At 42.2% G+C, this 25453-nt stretch overlaps 1 protein-coding gene across 1 annotated transcript in view; it reads left to right on the top strand.

Moving 5' to 3' along the window:
* Nucleotides 1–25453, top strand: part of RAP1GAP2 (RAP1 GTPase activating protein 2) — a 263765-nt gene that overhangs the window by 160132 nt on the left and 78180 nt on the right. The window contains exons 3-5 of the mRNA XM_070735240.1: nucleotides 15574–15609; nucleotides 18944–18988; nucleotides 21977–22009. Of these exons, the coding sequence (XP_070591341.1) occupies nucleotides 15574–15609; nucleotides 18944–18988; nucleotides 21977–22009 (114 nt within the window). The remainder of the gene's footprint in view (nucleotides 1–15573; nucleotides 15610–18943; nucleotides 18989–21976; nucleotides 22010–25453) is intronic.

Raw genomic sequence — 25453 nt, 5'->3', positions numbered from 1 at the left:
TTTCTTAAAAGGAAGGGGGGTCAATTAGCTAGGCAGCCCTCACCCATATGATTCCATAATCACAGACTTAGATATTTCACTGAACTGATTAATAGAATTCTTTATTGGCCAAGTGCGATTGGACACACAAGGGATTTGTCTTTGGTGAATATGCTCTCAGCGTACATGAAAGAAAATATATATTTGTCAAGAATCATGAGGTACCACACTTAATGATTGTCATAGGGGTCAAATAAGCAATCAGGAAACAATATTAATAAAATCTTAAGGATACAAGCAACAAGTTACAGTCATACAGTCATAAGTGGGAGGAGGTGGTTGATAGGAATGATGAGTAATAATTAGTAATTATTTACCCTTAGATTATCTACGGTTGACCTATCCAGATTCCTAAGAGGTCAGTAAGGGGCGAGTACAAGTGCACTAGAGTGCTTTCCGTCCATTGTCCTATTGCTTCCCTATATCTCCTATACCTTTCTTCTATTCCTATATCTCTTCTTCTATTCTTTCATTGATATGTTCTTTTACTATATCTTCTTTTCTATTATTTCTTAGATGTATTTTACTATGACTATCTCCTCTATAACCTTCATCATGTATTTTACTATGTGTATATATATATATTCAAAGTGTTTTACTATGTATATATTCAATATGTATGTACTATATGTACTATGTACTATGTATATATTCAATATGTATGTACTATATGTAATATGTACTATGTATATATTCAAAGTGTTTTACTATTTTACTATGTGTATATATATATATTCAAAGTGTTGGTTATGACCTTTAAAGCCCTTCATGGCACTGGACCAGAATATCTCCGAGACCGCCTTCTGTCGCACGAATCCCAGCGACCGATTAGGTCCCACAGAGTGGGCCTCCTCCGGGTCCCGTCAACTAAACAATGTCGGTTGGCGGGCCCCAGGGGGAGAGCCTTCTCTGTGGCGGCACCGACTCTCTGGAACCAACTCCCCCCGGAGATCAGAACTGCCCCTACTCTTCCTGCCTTCCGTAAACTCCTCAAAACCCACCTTTGCCGTCAGGCATGGGGAAACTAAACATCTTCCCCTGGGCACGTTGAATTTATATATGGTATGCTTGTGTGTGTGTATGTTAGTATAGGGGTTTTTCTTAAATTTATAATATTTTAATTAATTGGATTATGTATTGGATTGTCTTTTCACTTGTTGTGAGCCGCCCCGAGTTTTCGGAGAGGGGCGGCATACAAATCCAAATAATAATAAATAAATATATATACCCACTAAAACCCTCATTGTGTATTGGACAAAATAAATGAATGAATGAATGAATGAATGAATGAATGAATAAATAGTGCACACTTAATAAATAGTTCGACAGTATTGAGCGAATTACTTGTTTAGTAGAGTGATGGCGTTGGGAAAAAACTGTTCTTGTGTCTAGTTGTCTTGGTGTGCATCTATTGCAATTTTTTGAAGGTAGGAGTTGAAACAGTTTATGTCCAGCTTGCCTGCGGAGGTTGTAAGAGCTCCAACACTTGAGATTTCCAAGAGGAGATTGGACTGCTATTTGTCTGAAATAAGAACATAAAAATATAAGAAGAGCCATGTTGAATCAGGCCAAAGCCCATCGAGTCCAGCATTCTGTGTCACACAGTGGCCCACCAATTGTCCATGGGGATCTTGAGTAGAAAGAGAAGGCAAAACCCTCCCTTTCCCTTGACCCCCAACAAATTATTTTTATTATTATTATTATTATTTATTCGATTTGTATGCCGCCCCTCTCCGAAGACTCGGGGCGTCTCACAACATGTAACAACAAATCATAAATAATCCAACAATTATTAAAATGTTTAAAGATTTAAAAGACCCCATATACTAACAGACATACACACACGCATACCATATATAAATTAAACATGCCCAGGGGGAGATGTTTCAATTCCCCCATGCCTGACGACAAAGGTGGGTTTTAAGGAGTTTACGGAAGGCAGGAAGAGTAGGGGCAATCCTAATCTCCGGGGGGAGTTGGTTCCAGAGGGCCGGTGCCACCACAGAGAAGGCTCTTCCCCTGGGGCCCGCCAACCAACATTGTTTAGTTGACGGGACCCGGAGAAGGCCCACTCTGTGGGACCTAATCGGTCGCTGGGATTCGTGCGGCAGTAGGCGGTCTCGGAGATATTCTGGTCCAGTGCCATGAAGGGCTTTAAAGGTCATAACCAACACTTTGAATTGTGACCGGAAATTGATCGGCAGCCAATGCAGACTGCGGAGTGATGGAGAAACATGGGCATACCTAGGTAAGCCCATGACTGCTCTCGCAGCTGCATTCTGCACGATCTGAAGTTTCCGAACACTTTTTAAGGGTAGCCCCATGTAGAGAGCATTACAGTAGTCGAACCTCGAGGTGATGAGGGCATGAGTGACTGTGAGCAGTGAGTCCCGGTCCAGATAGGGCCGCAACTGGTGCACCAGGCGAACCTGGGCAAACGCCCCCCTCGCCACAGCTGAGAGATGTTTTTCTAATGTGAGCTGTGGATCGAGGAGGACGCCCAAGTTGCGGACCCTCTCTGAGGGGGTCAATAATTCCCCCCCCAGGGTAATGGACGGACAGATGGAATTGTCCTTGGGAGGCAAAACCCACAGCCACTCCGTCTTATCCGGGTTGAGCTTGAGTCTGTTGACACCCATCCAGGCCCCAACAGCCTCCAGGCACCGGCACATCACTTCCGCCGCTTCGTTGACTGGGCATGGGGTGGAGATGTAGAGCTGGGTATCATCCGCATATTGATGATACCTCACCCCATGTCCTTGGATGATCTCGCCCAGCGGTTTCATGTAGATGTTGAATAGCAGGGGAGAGAGGACCGACCCCTGAGGCACCCCACAAGGGAGAAACCTAGGAGTCGACCTCTGACCCCCCACTAACACCGACTGCGACCAGCCAGAGAGGTAGGAGGAGAACCACTGAAGAACAGTGCCTCCCACCCCCAACCCCTCCAGCCGGCGCAGAAGGATACCATGGTCGATGGTATCGAAAGCCGCTGAGAGGTCAAGGAGCACCAGGACAGAGGATAAACCCCTGTCCCGGGCCCACCAGAGATCATCCATCAATGCGACCAAAGCGGTTTCCGTGCTGTAACCGGGCCTGAAACCCGACTGCTGGGGACCTAGATAATCGGCTTCTTCCAAGGACCGCTGGAGCTGGAGCGCCACCACCTTCTCGACAACCTTCCCCATAAAGGGAAGGTTGGAGACTGGACGATAGTTGTTAAGCACAGCTGGGTCCAGGGAGGGCTTCTTGAGGAGGGGGCGCACGAGCGCTTCTTTATAGAGAGATGGAAAAACTCCCCTCCCCAAGGAAGCGTTGGTAATCTCCTGGGCCCAGCTCCGCGTCACCTCCCTGCTGGCCGAAACCAACCAGGAGGGACACGGATCCAGTAAACAGGTGGCGGAACTCACAGCTCCAATGGCCTTGTCCACTTCATCAGGTGTCACCAGATCAAACTCTTCCCAGATAGATGGACAAGTACGTGCCCCAGTCACCTCGACTGACTCATTGTCAGTCGACTCTGTTATACAATTGGAGTCGAGATCGGCCCGGATCCGAGCGACTTTATCAGCGAAAAACGTGTTAAAATCCTCGGCACTACTCTGTAAGGGCTCCCCAACTCCCCCCTGGTTGAGAAGGGAGCGGGTCACCCTAAACAGAGCGGCCGGGCGGGATTCCGCTGATGCAATCAAGGCGGCATGGTATGCGCATCTTGCCGCCTTGAGCGCCACTTTGTAAGTCTTAATAAAAGCTCTTACAAGTGTTCGATCGGATTCAGACCTACTCTTCCTCCATCGCTTCTCTAGACGTCTCTTTTGGCGTTTCAACTCCCGGAGCTCCTCATTGAACCATGGGGCTCTACGGGGTCTAGCGCCACGGAGAGGTCGCAAAGGCGCAATCCGGTCAAGAGCCAGGCCTCCGCGAGAGACTCCGCCGAACTGTGGACGAGTGCCTCTGGAATAACCCCAAGCGCCGTCTGAAAGCCCTCTGGGTCCATCAGGCGCCTGGGGCGGAACATCTTCATTGGTTCCGCCTCCCTGCGGGGGAGGATTGGAGCCAGGAAGTCAAGCCGTAGTAGAAAATGGTCTGACCATGACAAAGGCAACACTTCTAAGCCCCTTAGTCTCAGACCATTACTCAATTGCTCGGAAAGGAATACCATGTCAGGTGCGTGCCCTCCCTCGTGAGTCGGACCCTGAACTACTTGAGTCAGGTCCACGGCTGTCATGGTGGCCATGAACTCCTGTGCCAACCCAGAGGTTTCGCCGAGTGACGGCAGGTTGAAGTCCCCCAAGACAATGAGTCTGGGGAACTCTACCGCCAACCCAGCTACCTCCTCGAGTAGCACAGGCAGGGCTTTTGACACGCAGCTGGGAGGCAGGTACGTGAGAAATAAGCCCACCTGAACTCCTAAGTCCAACTTCAGCAAGAGAGACTCGCAACCCGCAATTTCCGGAGCAATGAGTCTACGCAGGCAAAGGCTCTCCCTGGCTACAATAGCCACTCCTCCCCCCCTCCCCTGGGGTCGAGGTTGATGCCATATCTGAAACCCGGCTGGGCAAATTTCAGAGAGAGGGACACCTCCCTCCGGGCCCAGCCAGGTTTCAGCAATACATGCCAGGTCGGCCTCCTCATCCAGGATCAAATCCCGGATGAGGAGAGCTTTATTAACCACCGACCTGGCATTCAGTAGCAGCAACCTGAGCCCAGGGCCAGAGTTACACTCATCACCAGTACCCAAGATTGGGCTCACAGAGCCAGAACAGGGGACCGTTATTAAGCAACGGTCCCTCGTTCCCCTGGAACGGCTAACTCTGTGGCCCCCGCCATATCTGCCTCTCCCCAGCAACACAGGGATATTCCGACCCCCTGCCGCCCCAGAGATCGGTGCCCCTTCCTCTCCTGTCTCCCGAGCGTCAGGTGGGCCAGACATATCATTCACACTACTATCGATACACTCATCCATACCATACCCCCCCACCCACCCCCATCCAATCGTACCAGTCATTCCATTCGTAACCACAAGTATGTTTATCCCAGTCATCCATTACTTAGAGCCCCAATTACGTTAAAAAATCAATTAAATTAATAATAGTATAAAATGGCAATTAACAGCAATTTAAACACTAAAAACATTAAAATATAAATATATAAAATATACGCTAGAATTATAAATTAATATAAAATTGATATTGATGATGGTATAAACAGGTCTTAAAATACTCAAATGGTACTCAAGGGAATCCTGCCTGCCTCAACCAACATAGAAGGGGCATATGGACATCCGTTTCAATAACCACTGATACACTTGGCATCCATGAATCTGTCTAATCCTGCATCGAAGCTATCAAGGCTCATGACCTCTTCTGGAAGTGAATTCCATCAACCATTTCCCTTTATTTGTCCTCACTTTCTTACCCATGAGCTTTAGGGAGTGCCCCCTCGTCCTAGTATTGTGTGATAGAAAAAAGAATTTTTCTCTATCCACCTCTTCTATCCCATGCATGATTTTATACACTTCGATCAAGTCACCCCTTAAGCGCCGTCTTTCAAGGCTGAAGAGACCAAGGCGTTGCAACTTGGTTTCATAAGGGAGGTGCTCCAAAAATGGTGTAGGGATGTCTGCTTGACCAGGGGGTTGGACTAGATGACCTACCAGGTCCCTTCCAACTGTAGTAATCTAATCTAAGAAATCGACAGTTCGGAAAATATCAGGGAATTCGTGAAAAAAATGGAATAAAAATGTTTAAAAGTCAGGGGAAAATCATGTAAAAAAAACAACAACATATCGCGCTGCCTGGCAGAATCAAGCAAAAATGAGCATACCGTGTTTCCCCGAAAACAAGATAGTTTCTTATATTAATTTTTGCTCCCAAAGATGTGCTACATTTTATTTTCAGGGAATGTCTTATTTTTTTCCCCAATGAATTGTATCCTGTATCCTGCTGCAGCAAAAATGCATCCAAACATGCAGCCGCATGTTGGATGCGTGTTGGATATGTTTTAAATCTGATTGATGCAGCGTTTTGGAATGCAATTTATGGACAGCAGTGTTATATATGTTCTGTTCAGGAATGCTGTGAAACAAAACTTGTCCTATGTCTTACTTTCGAGGGATGCCTAATATTAGGCAATTCTACGAAACTTCTCCTATGTCTTACTTTCGGGGGTGACTTATTTTCAGGGAAACAGGGTAACTGTGGCAACAACTTGCTTCCTCAGCTACCGATATTTCTCCACGGCTTAACTTTAACTAGATTGCAAGTTACAGGGAAATTTCAAAATGTTTTTCCCCTGGACACCTTGCCATAGACTTGCAGGGAATTCTTGTGGCTGAGGATAACACCGGAAGCGTGGTCTTGTTCTTAGTCCGACACCGTCACCTTACATACCATAGTCACTTTCAAAACTATTTCACCCTTTAACACATCTTGCCTTACACTTTCCTTTATCTCACCTCGTTGTATTTTTGCTCTAAATTTAGTGTATCCCAGGAGTGCACAACTTTGCTCCAAATTTCAAGCCCATGAACTGCGAACCTAAAAATAAAATATAGGGCCCCAGAATGTTCTTAGACTTTTTGGTTTTATAACTATTCTTTAGTAGGTAAAGGAAAAGATGAGTCTCATCTTGAGAAGATTTTATTAAATAAAGAAAGAAAATGTTGCTCAATTTATTTGGGGTTAAAATGAATGAATGAATTGAGCATCTTTCTTTCTTTCTTTCTTTCCTTCCTTCCTTCCTTCTCTCTCTCTCTCTTTCTCTCCCTTTCTTCCTTTCTTCCTTTCTTGTTAAACGAATGAATGAAGGGACACGATGGCTCAATGGCTTGTTGATCTAAAGGGCGGCACTTCAGCTGTTCAAATCCCTAGAACCACGTAACTGAGCTTCTGCTACTGCCAACCTAACAGTTTGAAAGCAGGTAAAAAATGCAAGTAGAAAAATAGGGACCATCTTTAGTGGAAAGGCAACAGCGTTCCTTTGGTGTTTAGTCATGCTGGCCACATAACCACAGGGACATCTTCGGACAGTGCTGGCTCTTAGGCTTTGAAACGGAGATGAGCACCGTCCCCTAGAGTCGGGGATGAGTGGCACATATGTGCAAGGGAAATCTTTACCTTTTTAAATGAATGACTAGAATAGAATAGAGCTGGAAGGGACCTTGAGGGATCTTCTAGTCTGATCCACTGCTGAAGCAGGAAAACCTATACTATTTCTGATAAGTGACTGTTTACTCTATTTTCTTTTTAAAAACCTCCAAAATTTCAGAAGGCAAGCGGTTCCATTGGTTTGTTGTCCTCACTGTTAAGAAGTTTCTCCTTAGTTACAGGTTGCTTCTGTTTTTCATTAGTTTCCAACCATTGGTTTTTGTCCTGCACGCCGGTGCTTTGCAAAATAATTCGACCCTCTCTTCTTTGTAATAGCACCTCAAATACTGAAACACTGCTATCATGTCACCCCCAATTCTTCTTTAAACTTCCTAACCCAAATAATAATAATTTATTTTTATTTATTTTATTCAACTTCTATGCCACCCAATCCTGAAGGACTCAGGAAGTTTGGAAAACTTCAGAAAATAATAATAATAATAATAATAATAATAATAATAATAATAATAATAACAACAACTACTACTACTACAACAACAACAACAACAACAACAACAAGAAAGTTGGAAGGGACCTTGGAGGTCTTCTATTCCAGCAGGAAACACTACACACGTAGGAGCCCATCACTGCAACCTACTTTAAAATTATGCATGTTAATGTAATAGAATGAAATCGGATAAGACAAACTTAAACTGATTATGGATAGAAGTATGATGTCTGTATATATGTAAATACTGAATAGACCAAATGTATATACATAGTAACATATACATGATACTTATCTTATAATTTAGTATGTACAGTGATCCCCCGATTATCGCGAGGGTTCCGTTCCAAGACCCCTCGCGATAATCGATATTTCGGGATGTAGTGGTGCGGAAGTAAAAACACCATCTGCGCATGCGCGCCCCTTTTTCCATGGCCGCACATGCGCAGATGGTGGAGTTTGCGTGTGGGCGGCGGGGAAGACCTGGGGAAGACCCAGGGAAGGTTCCTTCGGCCGCCCAACAGCTGATCTGCTCCGCAGCGCGGCAGCAGCGAGGAGCCGAAGATGGGGTTTCCCCATTGCCCAGGCTTGCCGCTTGCCGCTTGCCCGTCACCCGCTCGCCCGGCCGCTCGCTTGCCCGCTTGCCGCTTGCTGCTTGCCGCTTGCCCGTTCGCCCGCCCGCCCGGCTGCTCGCTTGCCGCTCGACAGCAAGAGGGGGAGAGATAGAGAAAGAGAGAGAAGGAAAGAAAGAGATGAGAGAGGGAGGAAGAGAGTGTGAGAGAGGAAGAAGCAAGATAGAGAAAGAGAGAGAGAAAGAAAGATGAGAAAGAAAGGGAGTGACGTCATCGGGTGGAAAAATCGCGATATAGCCTTTCGCAATGATCGGGATCGCGAAACTCGGGGGATCACTGTATAGCAAAATAATTGCCAGGACGGTTACACTGTGTCCAGTGTTTTAATATGTATTTAATAAAAAAAATATTTTTAAAAAGTAACATAGAAAACTGCCAGCAGATAAAGACATAGTGGTCCATCAAGTCTGCCCTTTCGGTTTCTTTAGGTTTTGTTTTCTTTTTGCTTTATTACTTTTTATATATTTTACTTAATGCAATGCAATGCAATGAATGCAGTGTAATTGTGCCAGAGAAGGGGTTTTTTTTTGCCTAAGTGATCCCACATGAAATATTCAAGGGTTTTGATTATCTTGATTTTGTTGCTGTGTTTTAGGTTTTGCATTTAATTGTACCATTGTATGCAGCTTGATTGATAGTACAGTAATCCTCAACTTACAGCTGTTCATTTAGTGACTGTTCAATGTTACAGTGGCGCTGAAAAAAGTGACTTATGTCCAGTGATGGGCTACCAAAATTTTTTACTGACACACTGTGGGTGTGGCTTATTGTGTGGGTATGTCTTGGCAGTCATGTGACTGGGAAGGAGTGGCTTGCCAGCCATGCGACCAGGTGGCAATGGCTTGACAATCATGTGACTGGGGGTGGCTTAAAGGTCATGTGACTGGGTGGGAGTGGCTTACCGACCAAGATAAGTTTTCAAATAGGTGGTTGGACTCTTTTCCAGTTGATTCAGTCACATTATTTGAATAGCCACAAAAAGAACAAAGACAGCATTATTTGTTGAAGAGCACAGTAACATTTTAAGGTTTTGTACTGAACCCACAAGGTTCAGTATGATAACAGATTAGGCAAGTAGCTCAATGTTCTTTAACTGCTTATAAAAGTTCAGTTCTAGATAATGATTAAAATGATTAAAACGTTTATGGGTAGAAACATACTATTTAATTATTCCCTATTTTTAAAATAATTAAGGATCATACTAGATCGTACTAGAGAAGGGAGGACAATAAAAAAACTATTAAATATTCAATAAATAGTGCATAAACGTATTACCCCCACTGCAACACACACCCCACCGTGGGGGCAGAGGCCCATTACCGCTTACAACCATTTTTCACACGTAAGTGTTGCGGCTGTTGCAGCCTTTAAAAAAAATAAATATTAATTTTTTAAAATGTAGGACAAGACAAGACATACAGTGGAACCCCGACATAAGAGCTGCTCTACTTAAGAGCAACTCGAGATAAGAGCTGGGAGGGGAGAGATATTTTTGTTCTACTTACAAGCCCAAATTCGAGATACAAGCGCCAAGGAGCTGTCTCCTGAAGCCAAACGCTAACTTCCGCGTTCGGCTTCAGGAGACAGCTGCGAAGCGGCGCGCGTGTTTTAAAAGGTTGCAGCCGGCCTGGGGGGCTCGGGGGGGTGCTTGCAGCTTTCTTTCTTGCTCTTTTTCTTTCTCTCTTTTACCTTCCCTTCCTCTATTTCTTCTTTTCTTTCTCCTTCCCACCTTCTTCCCTCCCTCCCTCCCTTCACTCATTCCTCTCTTACTCTCCCCTTTCATAAGTTTCCTTGCTTCCTTCCTCTGTTCCTGTCCCTTCCCCCTTTCTTTCTTTCTTTCTTTCTTTCTTTCTTTCTTTCTTTCTTGCTTGCTTGCTTGCTTGCTTGCTTGCTTTCTTGCTCTTTTTCTTTCTCTCTTTTACCTTCCCTTCCTCTATTTCTTCTTTTCTTTCTCCTTCCCACCTTCTTCCCTCCCTCCCTCCCTTCACTCATTCCTCTCTTACTCTCCCCTTTCATAAGTTTCCTTGCTTCCTTCCTCTGTTCCTGTCCCTTCCCTCTTTCCTTCCTTCCTTCCCACCCTCCGTCCATTCATTCACCCATTCCTCTCTTGATCGCTTAAAGCCGGTCCCTGGTGCAAAAAGGGTTGGGGACCTCTGTCCTACAGGATTGGGTGGCAGAGAAGTTGAACATATGTAAATTTAAAAGTTTAAGAAAGTTTACAAGTTAAGTGAAAGAAACTTCATTATTCATTTATATGTACATGTACATTTCTTCATTAAAAACATGTCTTTCTGCATAATTTAGACTAACTTTGTGAGTTTTTTGAGGGCTGGAACCAATTAAAATTATTTACATTAATTCCTATGGGGAAAAGTCGTTCGAGATAAGAGCTGCTCGACTTAAGAGCCCAGGTCCGGAACGAATTAAACTCGTATCTCGAGGTACCACTGTATAACATTTAACATGTAAAGGAGCTACAATTGCTCCGCTAAGTATAGAAGTCTTAATACAAAAAACCCCCCAACTAATTCTAGTTTAGATCAATACAGAAAGGTAAACTTATCAATGAAATATCTCTATATAATCTATAGTAACATAAAAATCTTAACTTTTCAATACTGTCTAACAATTATGTAATTGTAATTAAGATAATTAAAATCAGTTTAAAGAAATAAGCTTATCTATCGAATATCACTATATAATATATTCAACCTAGTAAATTTAACTATTCAATGCTTTATTTTAATATCTTTAAAATAAAAGATATTAAAATAAAGCCTTCCTATGGTCACGTGGTCACAATTTGGACACTTAACAATTGGTTTATATTTATGACGGTTACAGGGTCCCTGGGTCATCTAATCCCCTTTTGTGACCTCCTGACAAAATAAAACCAATGGGAAAGCCAGATTCACTTAACAACCTTCATGGCACCGGACCAGATTATCTCAGGGACCGCCTTCTGCTGCACGAATCCCAGCGACCAGTTAGGTCCCACAGAGTGGGTCTTCTCTGGGTCCCGTCAACTAAAAAATGCCGCTTGGCGGGACCCAGGGGAAGAGCCTTCTCTGTGGCAGCCCTGGTCCTCTGGAACCAACTCCCCCCAGAGATCAGAATTGCCCCCACCTCCTTGCATTTCGTAAGCTCCTTAAAACCCACCTCTGCCGCCAGGCATGGGGGAATTGAGATACTCTTTCCCTCTAGGCCTTTACAATTTTATGCATGGTATGTCTGTATGTATGATTGGTTTTTTATAATAATGGGTTTTTAACTGTTTTTAGTATTGGATTATTGTTATATGCTGTTTCATGTTGCTGTTAGCCGCCCCGAGTCTCTGGAGTGGGGCGGCATACAAACCCAATAAATAAACAAATTAAAAAATAAATAAATAAAATAAACAAAATAATAAAATAAAATAAAATAAAATAAAATAAAATAAAATAAAATAAAATAAAATAAAATAAAATAAAATAAAATAAAATAAAATAAAAATAACAAACAAACAAACAAACAAACAAACAAACAAACAAACAAACAAACAAACCAGGTTACTAACTGCAGGTTACTGCAGTGATTCACCCTGCGGCACAAAAGGTCGTAAAATGGGTCAAAACTCACTTTAGAACTCTCTCACTTAGCAACAGAATGTCAGGCTCAATTAGTCATAAGTTGAGGACTATCTGTATAAGGGATGGTCATTAAATAATAATAAGAGCTTAATAGCCGCTAGCCTCCCCTCCTTCTCAGTTTCATCTTCCTGTTTAGAAAAAGCCTTTGGCACTGAAGGCTGAAATTCCTCCTTTAAAAAATTGCTGCCTTCTGTAATTACATATAATCCTTCTAGTTACATTGTCTTCCGTCCCCTTTTATTACATTTGGTAATGTTTATGTTGTAATTGCTTTAGAACTGATTTATTGCCAGCTTTTCTTGTTGCCATTTCCCTTATGTAACCATGTTTTTCTTGGGATGGATGTGCAGCACTGTTTTTACAATCTGGCTGAACTTGTCTGGGGTTGGAAGCTAAGTCGGGTCAAGTCTGACTAGAATTCAGATGGGAAATATAATAATAGCAACAGAGTTGGAAGGACCTTGGAGGTCTTCTAGTCCAACCCCCTGCTTAGGCAGGAAACCCTACCATGCTTCAGACTGATGGTTATCCAACATCTGCTTAAAAACTTCCAGTGTTGGGGCATTCACAAATTCTGGAGGCAAGCCGTTCCACTGATTAATTGTTCTAACTGTCAGGAAATTTCTCCTTAGTTCTAAATTACTTAGTTCTAAATCACCCCAAGTCCTCAGAGAAGGGCGGCATACAAATCCAATAAAATAAATAAATAATAGTAAAAGGTATTAGCTTACAGCCTGAGCCTCTTTGGGGTGTGATGTCACTTCCAGGCAGTATAAAGGCAAAGGATTTGGGGAAATTGGGTGTGGAGTTTCAACGTCGTTCAATGGAAGAGATGTGAGGCTGGGTGTGTGTTTGTGTGTGTGTGATTGAATAATAATAATAATAATAATAATAATAATAATAATAATAATAATAATAAACAATAACAATAACAATAACAATTTATCAGATTTGTATGCCGCCCCTCTCCGGATAAGGCTCCGAATGAGGTTTTAAAACCATGACTTCTGTCTCAACAAAAGACATTCTCTGCTGGATGAGTGTTGCCCAGGACTTCAGTGAGCAAATTCATATGCTTAAATAAATATAAATGGACTTGTTATCTAAGGAAAGCTGATTAGGCCGAGTTTGGTGCCTTTCCCAGACATTGTTTACATTTTGCTCCGAAGAGAAAAATAACTCCTTTTTCCTGGGCCATTGAAAATCTGCTTTTTGTTATGTGTGCTTTTCTCAATAAAAAGTTTGATTTTATTGTAAAATAAGGGATTTTTGTGTCGGTGAGTTTGCTCTGAGGGCCGTGCATACAAATCCAATCAATCAATCAATCAAATAATAAATAAAATAAAATAAAATAAAATAAAATAAAATAAAATAAAATAAAATAAAATAAATAAAATAAAATAAAATAAAATAAAATAAAATAAAATAAAATTAAATTAAATTAAATTAAATTAAATTAAATTAAATTAAATTAAATTAAATTAAATTAAATTAAATTAAATTAAATTAAATTAAATTAAATTAAAAAAATAAAATAAAATAAAATAAAATAAAATAAATAAAAATAAAATAAAAATAAACACTCATTAGCTAGAATCAGCCCAAAACACAGCTGAGGAGCTGATCAGCTGTGTGTCAGCATTTCAAAGAACATATGAGAAATAAATCAGAATCCAAACCCTGGGCTTCTTCCCAGTTCCAATTTATTAACAGAGCCATGTTGGTTACGAACTGTAGTCATCCCGATATTAACTTGCCCTACAGTTCCCGCCCATGTTAAGGTTCATCCCTCATCCCCACACCCATAGAAAAGAGACCACATTTGGAATACTGTGTTCAGTTCTGGAGACCTCACCTACAAAAAGATATTGACAAAATTGAACGGGTCCAAAGATGGGCTATAAGAATGGTGGAAGGTCTTAAGCATAAAACGTATCAGGAAAGACTTAATGAACTCAATCTGTATAGTCTGGAGGACAGAAGGAAAAGGGGGGAACATGATCGAAACATTTAAATATGTTAAAGGGTTAAATAAGGTCCAGGAGGGAAGTGTTTTTAATAGGAAAGTGAACACAAAAACAAGGGAACACAATCTGAAGTTAGTTGGGGGAAATATCAAAAGCAACATGAGAAAATATTATTTTACTGAAAGAGTAGTAGATACTTGGAACAAACTTCCAGCAGACGTGGTAGATAAATCCACAGTAACTGAATTTAAACATGCCTGGGATAAACATATATCCATCCTAAGATAAAATACAGAAAATAGTATAAGGGCAGACTAGATGGACCATGAGGTCTTTTTCTGCTGTCGGATTTCTATGTTTCTATGTTTCTATTGCTGCCTACTCTCACCCGGTGATTCAGTGTGGCTTACAAGGATATAAAAGCACAATATCAAATAAATAAATAATAAATAAACAATAACAATAACATAGTTAGACGTCATCGAGTTGCTAAATTAATCCACTTGTCATTATGTAAAAAATATGTCATACCTGTATCTGAAAAGCCATTGGAGCACAAGGTGGAAAAAGAATAGAATAGAATAGAATAGAATAGAATAGAATTCTTTATTGGCCAAATGTGATTGGACACAGAAGGAATTTGTCTTTAGTGCATATGCTCTCAGTGTACATAAAAGAAAATATAGATTTGTCAGGAATCATATGGTACAACACAATGATTGTCATAGAGGTCAAAGGAAGCAATGAAGAAACAATCAATATTAATAAAAACCTTAGGATACAAGCAACAAGTTACAGTCATATAGTCCTAAGTGGGAAGAAATGAGTGATAGGAATGATGAGAAAAACCTAGTAGAAATAGAAGTGCAGACTTAGTAAAAAGTTTGACAGTATTGAAGGAATTATTTGTTTAGCAGAGTGATGGCATTCGGGGAAAAAACCTGTTCTTGTGTCTTGTTGTCTTGGTGTGCAGCACTCTGTAGTGACGTTTCGAGGGTAGGAATTGAAACAGTTTATGTCCAGGATGTGAGGGGTCAGTAAATATTTTCACAGCCCTTTTTTTGACTCGTGCAGGATACAGGTCCTCAATGGAAGGCAAGTTGGCAGCAATTGTTTTTTCTGCAGTTCTGATTACTGAGACAATGAAGATCTTGTGGTACTTTTGAATGCAGACTGATGGTCATAGGTCACTCATTCCGGTCCCTTGTAACTTCAAATGATCACTCGGTGGTGCAGTGGTTAGAGTGCAGCACTGCAAGCTACTTCTGCTGATCACCAGCTGCCAGCAGTTTGGCAGATCGAATCTCAGTAGGCTCAAGGTTGACTCAGCCTTCCATCCTTCCAATGCCAGTAAAATGAGGACCCAGATTGTTGGGGGCAATATGCTTACTCTCTGTAAACCGCTTAGAGAGGGCCATAAAGCACTGGGAAGCGGTATATAAGTCCAAAAGCTATTGCCATTGCTACTAAATGAACAGTGGTAAGTTGAGGAGAACTTATACTTGCCTGCCCAGAGAGCTATCAACAGTTTTCAGATCATGAATAGATCCCAGGATCTTCATATTAATGGATTTCATATCCACTATTTAAAATTTTGAATGAAAAAAAAACGTAAAACTTTATGTCAAAAATGTTTGGAGCGGTCACTTCATGCTGACATTCATTTCTTGTGTTTCTCTCTTTTTTTCCCTCTCTCTCCCCATTCCCTAGTCTGCAGAATTTTTTGAAATGCTTGAAAAAATGCAGGTAAGTGAAACAGGATTTGTCCTCTAATTCAGCGATGCCCATCGTTTCTAGCTTAGCGGTCTGTGTATATGTGTGGGAGTAATAAATCCCTGTGGCCGGTTAGGTCCCACAGAGTTGGCCTTCTCCAGATCCTGACAATGTCATTTGGCGGGGCCTAGGGGAAGAGCCTTCTCTGTTGGGGCCCCAGGCCTCTGGAACCAGCTCCCCCCAGAGATTCGTACTGCCCCCACCCTCCTTACCTTCCCCAAGAGTCTTAAGAGTCACCTATGTCGCCAGGCTTGGGGCAATTAGACCTTGCCCCTCTGACCAACAAATGTGATGCATGGTTTGATTGGGTTTTCTGACTGAGTGTTATATAGGGTTTTTAGTTGCACTTTGTAATATATCAGATTTGTTCTGTATGCTTTGTTTTATACTTATTCTGTGAGCCTCCCCGGGTTTTCGGAGAAGGGCGGCATACAAATCTAATAAATTGAATTGAATTGAATTAATTGGCAGGCACACACACACATGCACAGTTCCACTTGTAGTTGGCATGCGTTTGCACCCTCCACTCGCATGAATGGAGCTTCATGCACATCAGCAGAGAGCGTTTGCACTGGCGTGCCAAGTACCACATGCACAAAATCCACTTGAGTGGAGGAGGGCACTTCTTCTCACAGGTGAAGCTTCACTTTGTATGAATGGAACTTCATGCGCATGTGCGCATGATTGTCTACCGCTCATATAGGTGGAGCTTCATGCGGGCAGACATGTGGGGCCCAGGGGAAGAGCCTTCTCTGTGGCGGCCCCGGCCCTCTGGAATCAACTCCCCCCCAGAGATCAGAACTGCCCCCATCCTCCTTGTCTTTTGCAAATTACTTAAGACCCACCACCTGTATCGCCAGGCATGGGGGGATTGAGACATCTCCCCCAGGCTTATATAGTTTTATGTATGGTATGCTTGTGTTGCATGGTTTTTAAACGATGGGCATTTAGATGCTTTTTAAGATTTGTTTACATTGTTACATTGTCGTTTGGCAGGACCCAGGAGAAGAGCCTTCTCTGTGGCGGCCCCGGCCCTCTGGAACCAGCTCCCCTCAGATATGAGAGTTGCCCCCACCCTCCTTGCCTTTCGCAAGCTCCTTAAAACCCACCTCTGTCGTCAGGAATGGGGGAATTGAAATTTCCCTTCCCCCTAGGCTTATAGAATTTATGCATGGTATGCTTGTATGTATGAGTGGTTCTTTAAATTGGGGTTTTTAAGATTATTTTTAATATTAGATTTGTTTACATTGTCTTTTTATACTGTTGTTAGCCGCCCCGAGTTTTCAGAGAGGAGTGGCATACAAATAAATCAAATCAAATCAAATCATTGTTATTATTATTGTTGTGAGCCGCCCCGAGTCTCCGGAGAGGGGCGGCATACAAATCTAATTATTATTATTATTAAATCTAATTATCTAATTATTATTATTAATTATTATTATTAATTATTATCTCTCCCCAACCCGGTTTCAAAGAGTCTGTGGCTCAATAGTGGGCTATGGCATAGGGCAGTGATGCCAAAAAAAAAATTTCTTTGGGTACCCAAAGAGCATGTGCGTGCAAGTGCCCATACCCATAATTCAATACCCGGGGAGGATGAAAACAGCTTCCCTCACCCCTGGAGGCCCTCTAGAGTTCGGAAACGGCCCATTTCCCAACTTCTGGAGGGCCCAGTAGGCTTGTGTTTCGCCCTTCCCAGGCTCCAGAGGCTTCCCTGGAACTGGGGGAGACTAGAAATACCCTCCACGATCCTTCCAGAGTCTCTCTGGAAGCCAAAAACGCCCTACCAGAGCCTCTGTGTGAGCCAAAAATCAGCTGGCTGGCACACACATCCATGTTAGAGCAAAATTTCATGAGAGAATTTATTTATTTTTATTTATTTATTTATTGTTAGAGTTGGAAGGGACCATGCGGGTCATCAAGTCCAACCCCCTGCCTAAGCAGGAACCCTATAGCATCCCAGCCAAATGGCAGTCCAATCTCCTCTTAAAAATGTCCAGAGCATTGGAGTTCACAACGTCCGCTGGTAGGTTGTTCCACTGGTTGATCGTTCTGACCGTCAGGAAGTTTTTCCTTATTTCCAGGTTGAATCTCTCCTTGGTCAGCTTCCAGCCGTTGTTCCTCGTCCGGCCCTTTATTTATTTATTACTTAGATTTGTATGCCGCCCCTCTCCGAAGACTGCCTCCGGTGCCCTGGAGAATAAAGTGATCCCCTCCTCTCTGTAACATCCTCTCGTATACTTGTAGACTGCTATAATGTCCGCTCTGGCTCTCCTTTTCTCTAGGCTGTCCATGCCCAGTTCCCACAGTCTCTCTTTGTAAGTCTTGGTTTCTAGACCCCTGATCATTTTGGTTGCTCTTGATGTGTGGGTGTGTGAAATTTTGGCGATTTTCAGTGACCTTTTGCTTCTGCGCATGCACAGGAAATCTCACGCACCCACGTGTCTTCTCACGAGATTTGCCTCCTGTACATGCGCAGAAGCCAAATCTTGCTCCGACACATATGCGCTAGTCATGTGCGTGCTGGCCACCTGGAGTTGCACGCGCATCAGTAGCAGAGATAAGTTGCAACCCCTGCCTGCCTGACGCGATTTCTTCCCTTCCACTCATCCTTCCTGGCGGTCCCCCACACCCAAAGAATAAATTTTCGGCAGCTTCCTCTTTACTCGCATACCTTAGAAAGAGTGAAAAATAGACCTATGTGACGAGAATTTCTACAAACCAAATCTAAGCAGATTTATTTATTTATTTTATTTATTTATTTATTGGATTTGTATGCCGCCCCTCTCCGTAGACTCGGGGCGGCTAACAACAGTGGTAAAAACAACATGCGACAATCCAATACTAAAATAACTAAAAAACCCTTATTATAAAAACCAAACATACATACAGATATACCATGAGTAAATTGTAAAGGCCTAGGGGGAAAGAATATCTCAGTTCCCCCATGCCTGACGACAGAGGTGGGCTTTAAGGAGCTTACGAAAGGCAAGGAGGGTGGGGGCTATTCTAATCTCTGGGGGGAGTTGGTTCCAGAGGGCCGGGGCCGCCACAGAGAAGGCTCTTCCACTGGGTCCCGCCAAACAAAATTGTTTAGTTGACGGGACCCAGAGAAGGCCCACTCTGTGGGACCTAACTGGTCACTGGGATTCGTGCGGCAGAAGGTGGTCCTGGAGATAATCTGGTCTGGTGCCATGAAGGGCTTTATACGTCATAACCAACACTTTGAATTGTGACCGGAAACTGATGCTGAGGTTTTTTTGGCTTTTAACTGAGGTCTTTAATGACTTTTTCTTCATCCAAACAGGGTCCAAAATCAGAAGAACAGAAGGGTGGAGGCCAGAAAAACAAGGTCAGAATCAAGGCAACACTCCCATAATCTTTCTAATGTGAGAGAAAAAATACAGGGCATGTTGGGCAGAGAGAGTTTTGCGCACATGGAAATTAACCCACCAGGTAGCCACAGTCAAAGACTACTTCAGCTTCAACCACAACAACACAAGAGCCCACAACAGATACAAGCTTAATATTAACCGCTTCAAACTTGACTGTAAAAAATACGACTTTAGTAATCGAGTTGTCAAAGCATGGAATTCACTACTGGACTCTGTAGTATCATCCCCTAACCTCCAACACTTTACCCTTAGACTATCCACGGTTGACCTCACCAAGTTCATAAGAGGTCACTTATGTACATAAGTGCAACAGAGTGCCTACCATCCCCTGTCCTATTGTCTCTCCTATAACTCCTATATCTTCTCTTCTATACCTATATCTTTTTCTGCTATTCTCTCATAGTTATATTTCACTCCTTTATTTTCTCCTCCATTCCCCCTTTAATACATTCTACCTGATTATATCCTCTATAACCCTCATTGTCTATTATTGTGTATTGGACAAAACAAACAAATAAATAAAAATAAATAAAGATTTAACCACTATACCTAATTGAAGTCTTCAATGAAACACAGCAGCAGGCTTTCTTGTAAAAATATATTTTACTTTCTTTTTTATCAAAGTGCTTCTATAAATAAACTATCATACAATACTTTCTTATAATATCCACCACTGCAACCACTAAGCACTAACTGCTGAATACAAACCACTCTATACTATAACAAACCACCCACTGTAAGAAACCACTCTGTATCAAAACACTCTGTAACAAACCACACCCATGCAAGGGTGTTCCTCCTTATATAGGATACAGCCAATCAGGTTGCAGCACAGTTAGCAAAACCATGATTACATGCTAGTTATGGCTTACATCAGCCTCTCCCATGGTTGCAAACCATTTACAGTGATCCCTCGATTTGCGCGTTCTCGATTAGCGCGAAACGCTGCAACGCGGTTTTTCAAAAAATATTAATTTAAAAATAATTAATAATAAAATAATCAAAATAATAATCAGTCTTCTATGTTTCTATGTTTCTTTAATTTAAAAGCTTGCGAGGATCATTTCCCGCACGCACGCGCACCATCCACCACCTACCCTCTCCTCACACGCACACACAGCACGTTTGTTTCGGACGTCCAACCTCCTCCACAATTCCCGTCTCGGGGTTGCACCTTCGGGGGCATCGGAGGCTGCCAACTGAGCACGACTTGCCAGAAGTTTCGTGACTAGAGCGCGTTTGGATAGGAAAAGACGGACGGGGTGGGAAAGGGCGGGAACGAGGACGGGCGACGGCGATTGTCTCATCTTCCCGAGCGAGAAGAAGAAGAAGAAGCGGTGCCAGTCCCGCCTTCCTGTTGAAGGGATAGGGCTGTCCGGAATTCCCTCCCTGTCACAGGAGAAAGCTTCAGTTTCCCCTTTGCCTTTACCCCATCTTCGGCTCCTCGCTGCTTCCGCGCTGCGGAGCAGATCAGCTGTTGGGCGGCTGAAGGAACCTTCCCTTGGTCTTCCCCGCCGCCCACACGCAAACTCCACCATCTGCGCATGTGCGGTCATGAAAAAAAATGGCGCGCATGCGTAGATGGTGTTTTTACTTCCGCATCCAGTATAACGCGGAAATCGGTTAGCGCGGGAGGTCTTGGAACGTAACCCCCGCGCTAACCGAGGGATCACTGTACTTGCATTGTGATATTACCTTCAGAAATGAACTTATTTCTGATAGGGTAAAGTACAGGATTGCAATCGGGATCCTAGGATTTCAATTTTCCTTAAGCATGATCTAAGTATTGCCCACAAGATCATATGTTGCAATGTCCTGCCGGTCAAAGACTACTTCAGCTTCAACCACAACACAAGAGCACACAACAGATTCAAGCTTAACATTAACTGCTCCAAACTTGACTGTAAAAAAGATGACTTTAGTAATTGGGTTGTTGAAGTGTGGAATTCATTACTGGACTCCGTAGTATCATCCCCTAACCCCCAACATTTTACCCTTAGACTATCCACAGTTGACCTCTCCAGATTCCTAAGAGGTCAGTAAGGGGCGTACATAAGCACACTAGAGTGCCTTCCGTCCCCTGTCCTATAGTCTCTCCTATATCTCATATTTCTTCTCTACTATATCCTCTATACCCTTCATTGTGTATTATTGTGTATTGGACAAAATAAATAAATAAAAATTATTCCAGACCCTATGGTTCAGAGAGAGAGAAAGACAGACAGACAGACAAACACAGACAGACAGACAGACAGACAGACAGACAGACACAGATAGTGCGAGACAGAAACAGACAGACAGACATAGACACAAATACAGTTGTCCCTCGCTATACCGCGCTTCACCCACTGCGGCTTCACTTCATCGCGGGTTTCTGAGGAAGCCGATCGGCAGATTTAAACAGCCCACCGAACTCGATCAGCAGGTTTTTAAAATATATATATATATATATCTAAAATTGTAAATACTGTATTTAAATACTATATCTAAAATAAATACTGTGTGGGAAGGGTTTATAAACACTTAAAACAATGAAAACTTACCAAACAATTACAATATAAATACTTAAATAACTACTATCAGTAAATAAATTCCCCATCGCGGATTTCACCTATCGCGGCCAGGTCTGGAACGTAACACCAGCGATAGGTGAGGGACTACTGTACAGACAGTGGTGAGACACAGAGAGAGACACAAACACATACAGACATATACAGACAGACAGACAGAGAGAGGGGGGGGGAGAGAAAGAGAGACCAAATTGAGCGAAAAGACATTGGAAGGAAAGAAGTTAAGTTATCAACCATATCCCAATTTCATCCTTAAAGAAATTGACTCTTTCAAAACCAATATCAGCTGCTTTTATTACCTTTAATGATGTTTGAAATGGAACCAAGGGTGACATTTTTTGTCTCTGTGTTTTGTTTTGTTTTATTATCTTCCAGGAGGACTATATCCCCTATCCCAGTATTGATGAGGTATGTACTCGAGGGTGCGCGGGAACCCATTAGAAAGATTATGCATAGAAAGACACTGAAAAGTTTAAAAAAGTCAGACTGGGTGAGCTATTTTCACGCTGAAGTCACCTTTAAGTGGGGATCCAAAATCTCAAGATAACAACCTTGTGATTAGTGATGGGCGAACCCAATGGTGTTTGGGTTCGGCAAGTTCGGATGAACTTTACGCAAAATTTGGACGAACCCGAACCAAACCCAAATCCGAACGGGGAATCCCACCAAGAGATTCCAGGGGCGGAGCTTTGATATCATGAATAAACATGTTTATTTTTACGTGAAAGTACCGCCCTTTGCTTGCAGTGCCGCTGCGGCGTCCTTTTCCGTAAAAATAAAAATGTTTATTTTTACGCGAAGACCTCCCTTTGAAGGAGCTAGGGAATTCCTCCCAAGAAGAGATTCTGGGGGAGGAGCCTTGATGTCACCGGCAGGTTGCTAAGGATGCCAAGGTGATCACTTCCTGGATTCCATGGAATCCAGGAAGTGATCACCTTGGCGTCCTTAGCAACCTGCCGGTGACATCAAAGCTCCGAACGCCGAACACGACCCCGAACTTTGCCCAAAGTTTCAAAAAATTTCGGCTTCACGTTTGGCATACCGAACACCGCAAAATTTGGTACGGACCTGAATTGTGCGGGTTCGGTTCGCCCATCACTACTTGTGATTGAAAAGCTGCAAATTTTCTACGTGTGCTGCTTTTTTTAATGAGACAAAAGGAAGGGGCTTCAGCCACACATTTGGTGCTGCTCTTGCCTTTTCTTTTTTTTTAAATCCCACCTCACCCCCCAGCTTCTGATGCTCTGCCAGAATACATACAACTAAGTTTTGAATAAATTGGAAGACGCAATTGGAAGGAAAATCAGTCTGGTTCATTTCCAAGTTGGGAGAAAGACATTGGAAAGATGAAGGCTTATTGTAAAGACGGTTTATTGAACGGGACCACAAAGAGAGTTCTGGGTCAGAGTTGAGAGTGATTCTCCACAGTAAAGAATCAATGGGTGGAAACTAAACAAGGAGAGAAGCAGCCTAGAACTAAGGAGAAATTTTCTGAAAGTTAGAACAATTAATCTGTGGAACAACTTGCCTTTCAGAAGTTGTGAATGCTCCAACACTGAAAGTTTTTAAGATGATGTTGGATAACCTTCTGTCTGAAGCAGTGTAGGGTTTCCTGCCAAGCAGGGGTTTGGACTAGAAGACTTCCAAGGTCCCTTCCACCACCGCCACCATCACCACCACCACTAACACCATCGTCATCATCATCATTATCATCATTATCATCATTATCATCATTATCATCATTATCATCATTATCATCATTATCATCATTATCATCATTATCATCATTATCATCATTATCATCATTATCATCATTATCATCATTATCATCATTATCATCATTATCATCATTATCATCATTATCATCATTATCATCATTATCATCATTATCATCATCATTATTATTATTATTATTATTATTATTATTATTAGGCAAGCGTTGGACTAGATGACCTACAAGGTCTCTTTCACCACCACTATTATTATTATTATTATTATTATTATTATTATTATTATTATTATCATCATTATTATTATCATTATTATTATCATTATTATTATTAGGCAAGCGTTGGACTAGAGGACCTACAAGGTCCCTTCCAGCACCACCACCACTATTATTATTATTATTATTATTATTATTATTATTATTATTATTGAGTGAGGATTGGACTAGATGGCCTACAAGGTCCTGTCCAACTCTGTTAATCTGTTCAAATATGACGAGTAGAACAGCTGAGTGTACATATTCTGGAGAAAGAGGAGTTACCTCATGATGGGCTCCACCATGAGTCCTAAAGTTTGAAAGAATAAATCTTTTTTCCCAGTGACAACCTCAGATTGGATTCTAAGACAATCAACACCCCACCCTCTATAAGTGTTTCAATGTGTTCTCACGGTGACTTCCAATAATCAAAGAGGTACAAGCAAATAAAATATGTGGTTGGCACCAGGTTGAGGATATCCAGAATAAATATCTTCACAGTCTGCACATACACAAACAGTTTTAATTCATCGATCCAGAGACTGGAAACTGATGAACGCTGGAGATTTATATCTAGCCCTGCCTTTTCTCCAAGCTTGACTTCACACTCGGAAGTCTTTTGTTAAATGTTTTGGTTCACATTTTGAGAATGTGATTGCAACATAGAGTTGGGTGACATTTGAGTGATTGCTTTTTGTGTTACCAGGTAGGGTTGGGCGTGTAAAAAGCATCAGGTAGCATTTTAATGTGATTTCTTCTAGAATGGGTTGGAATTTATTTATTAAATTTATTTATTTATTAAATTTGTATGCCGCCCCTCTCCGTAGACTCGGTGCGGCTCACAACAGTAATAGAAAAACAATGTACAATACAAATCTAATAATTAAAACTAAAAACCCATAATTTAAGAAAACATACACACAGCATAGCATACATAAACAGTATAGGCCTGGGGAAGTTAAACATCTGTGCCACAATAAGGCCCAGGAAAGGAATTGAAAATTTTTATTCTGGCTCCATATTTACACACAAGCCTGAGAATTGAATCTGCCTTGAAATATTTACTGGAGTGTTTCTCAACCTTGGCCATTTTCAGATAGCTGGACTTCAACTCCCAGAATTCCCCAGCCAGCTAAGCTAAAGTCTGGGAATTGAAGTCCACACAGCTGAAAGTTGCCATGGTTGAGAAGCCCTGATTTATGGAATCAATATTTATATCCAGTAAAGGTCTACCAAAGTTTTCACTACCACACTGTGGTTGTGGCTTATGCATTTTCTTTCAACATTTTTCAGTGCAAATTGGATGCATTGGGGTTTTCGTCCACCCCTGTTTACATCTCATAATGTCTTGTTCATGGTCTCATGCTTCAGGCCAAGGACAGCTATAGTTATGGTTTATTAGATTGTTAGACTTGTATGCCGCCCCTCTCTGTAGACTCGGGGCGGCTCACAACAGTGATAAAGGCAATACATAATAACAAATCTAATAATTAAAATCTAAGAAATAACAATAGTGCATTTAAAAATCTAAAAACAAGGAATCCCAATACAGTGATACCTCGTCTTACAAACGCCTTGTCATACAAATTTTTCGAGATGCAAACACAGGGTTTAAGATTTTTTTTGCCTATTCTTACAAACTATTTTCACCTTACAAACCCACCGCCACCACTGTGATGCACCGCCTCCGGACTTCCATTGCCAGCAAAGCACCCATTTTTGCAGTGCTGGGATTCCCCTGAGCTCCCGTCCATGGGAAACACCACCTCTGTACTTCTGTGTTTTTGTGATGTTGCAGGGGAATACCAGCAGCGCAAAACCAGGCGCTTCGCTGGCAATGGAAGTCCAGAGGTGGGGTTTCCCAGCGA

Source organism: Erythrolamprus reginae, chromosome 1, assembly GCF_031021105.1.
Source record: "Erythrolamprus reginae isolate rEryReg1 chromosome 1, rEryReg1.hap1, whole genome shotgun sequence".
NCBI classification, from domain to species: domain Eukaryota; kingdom Metazoa; phylum Chordata; class Lepidosauria; order Squamata; family Dipsadidae; genus Erythrolamprus; species Erythrolamprus reginae.
Note: the sequence above shows the minus strand (reverse complement) of the source record. Positions and strands in the feature narration are given on the sequence as shown.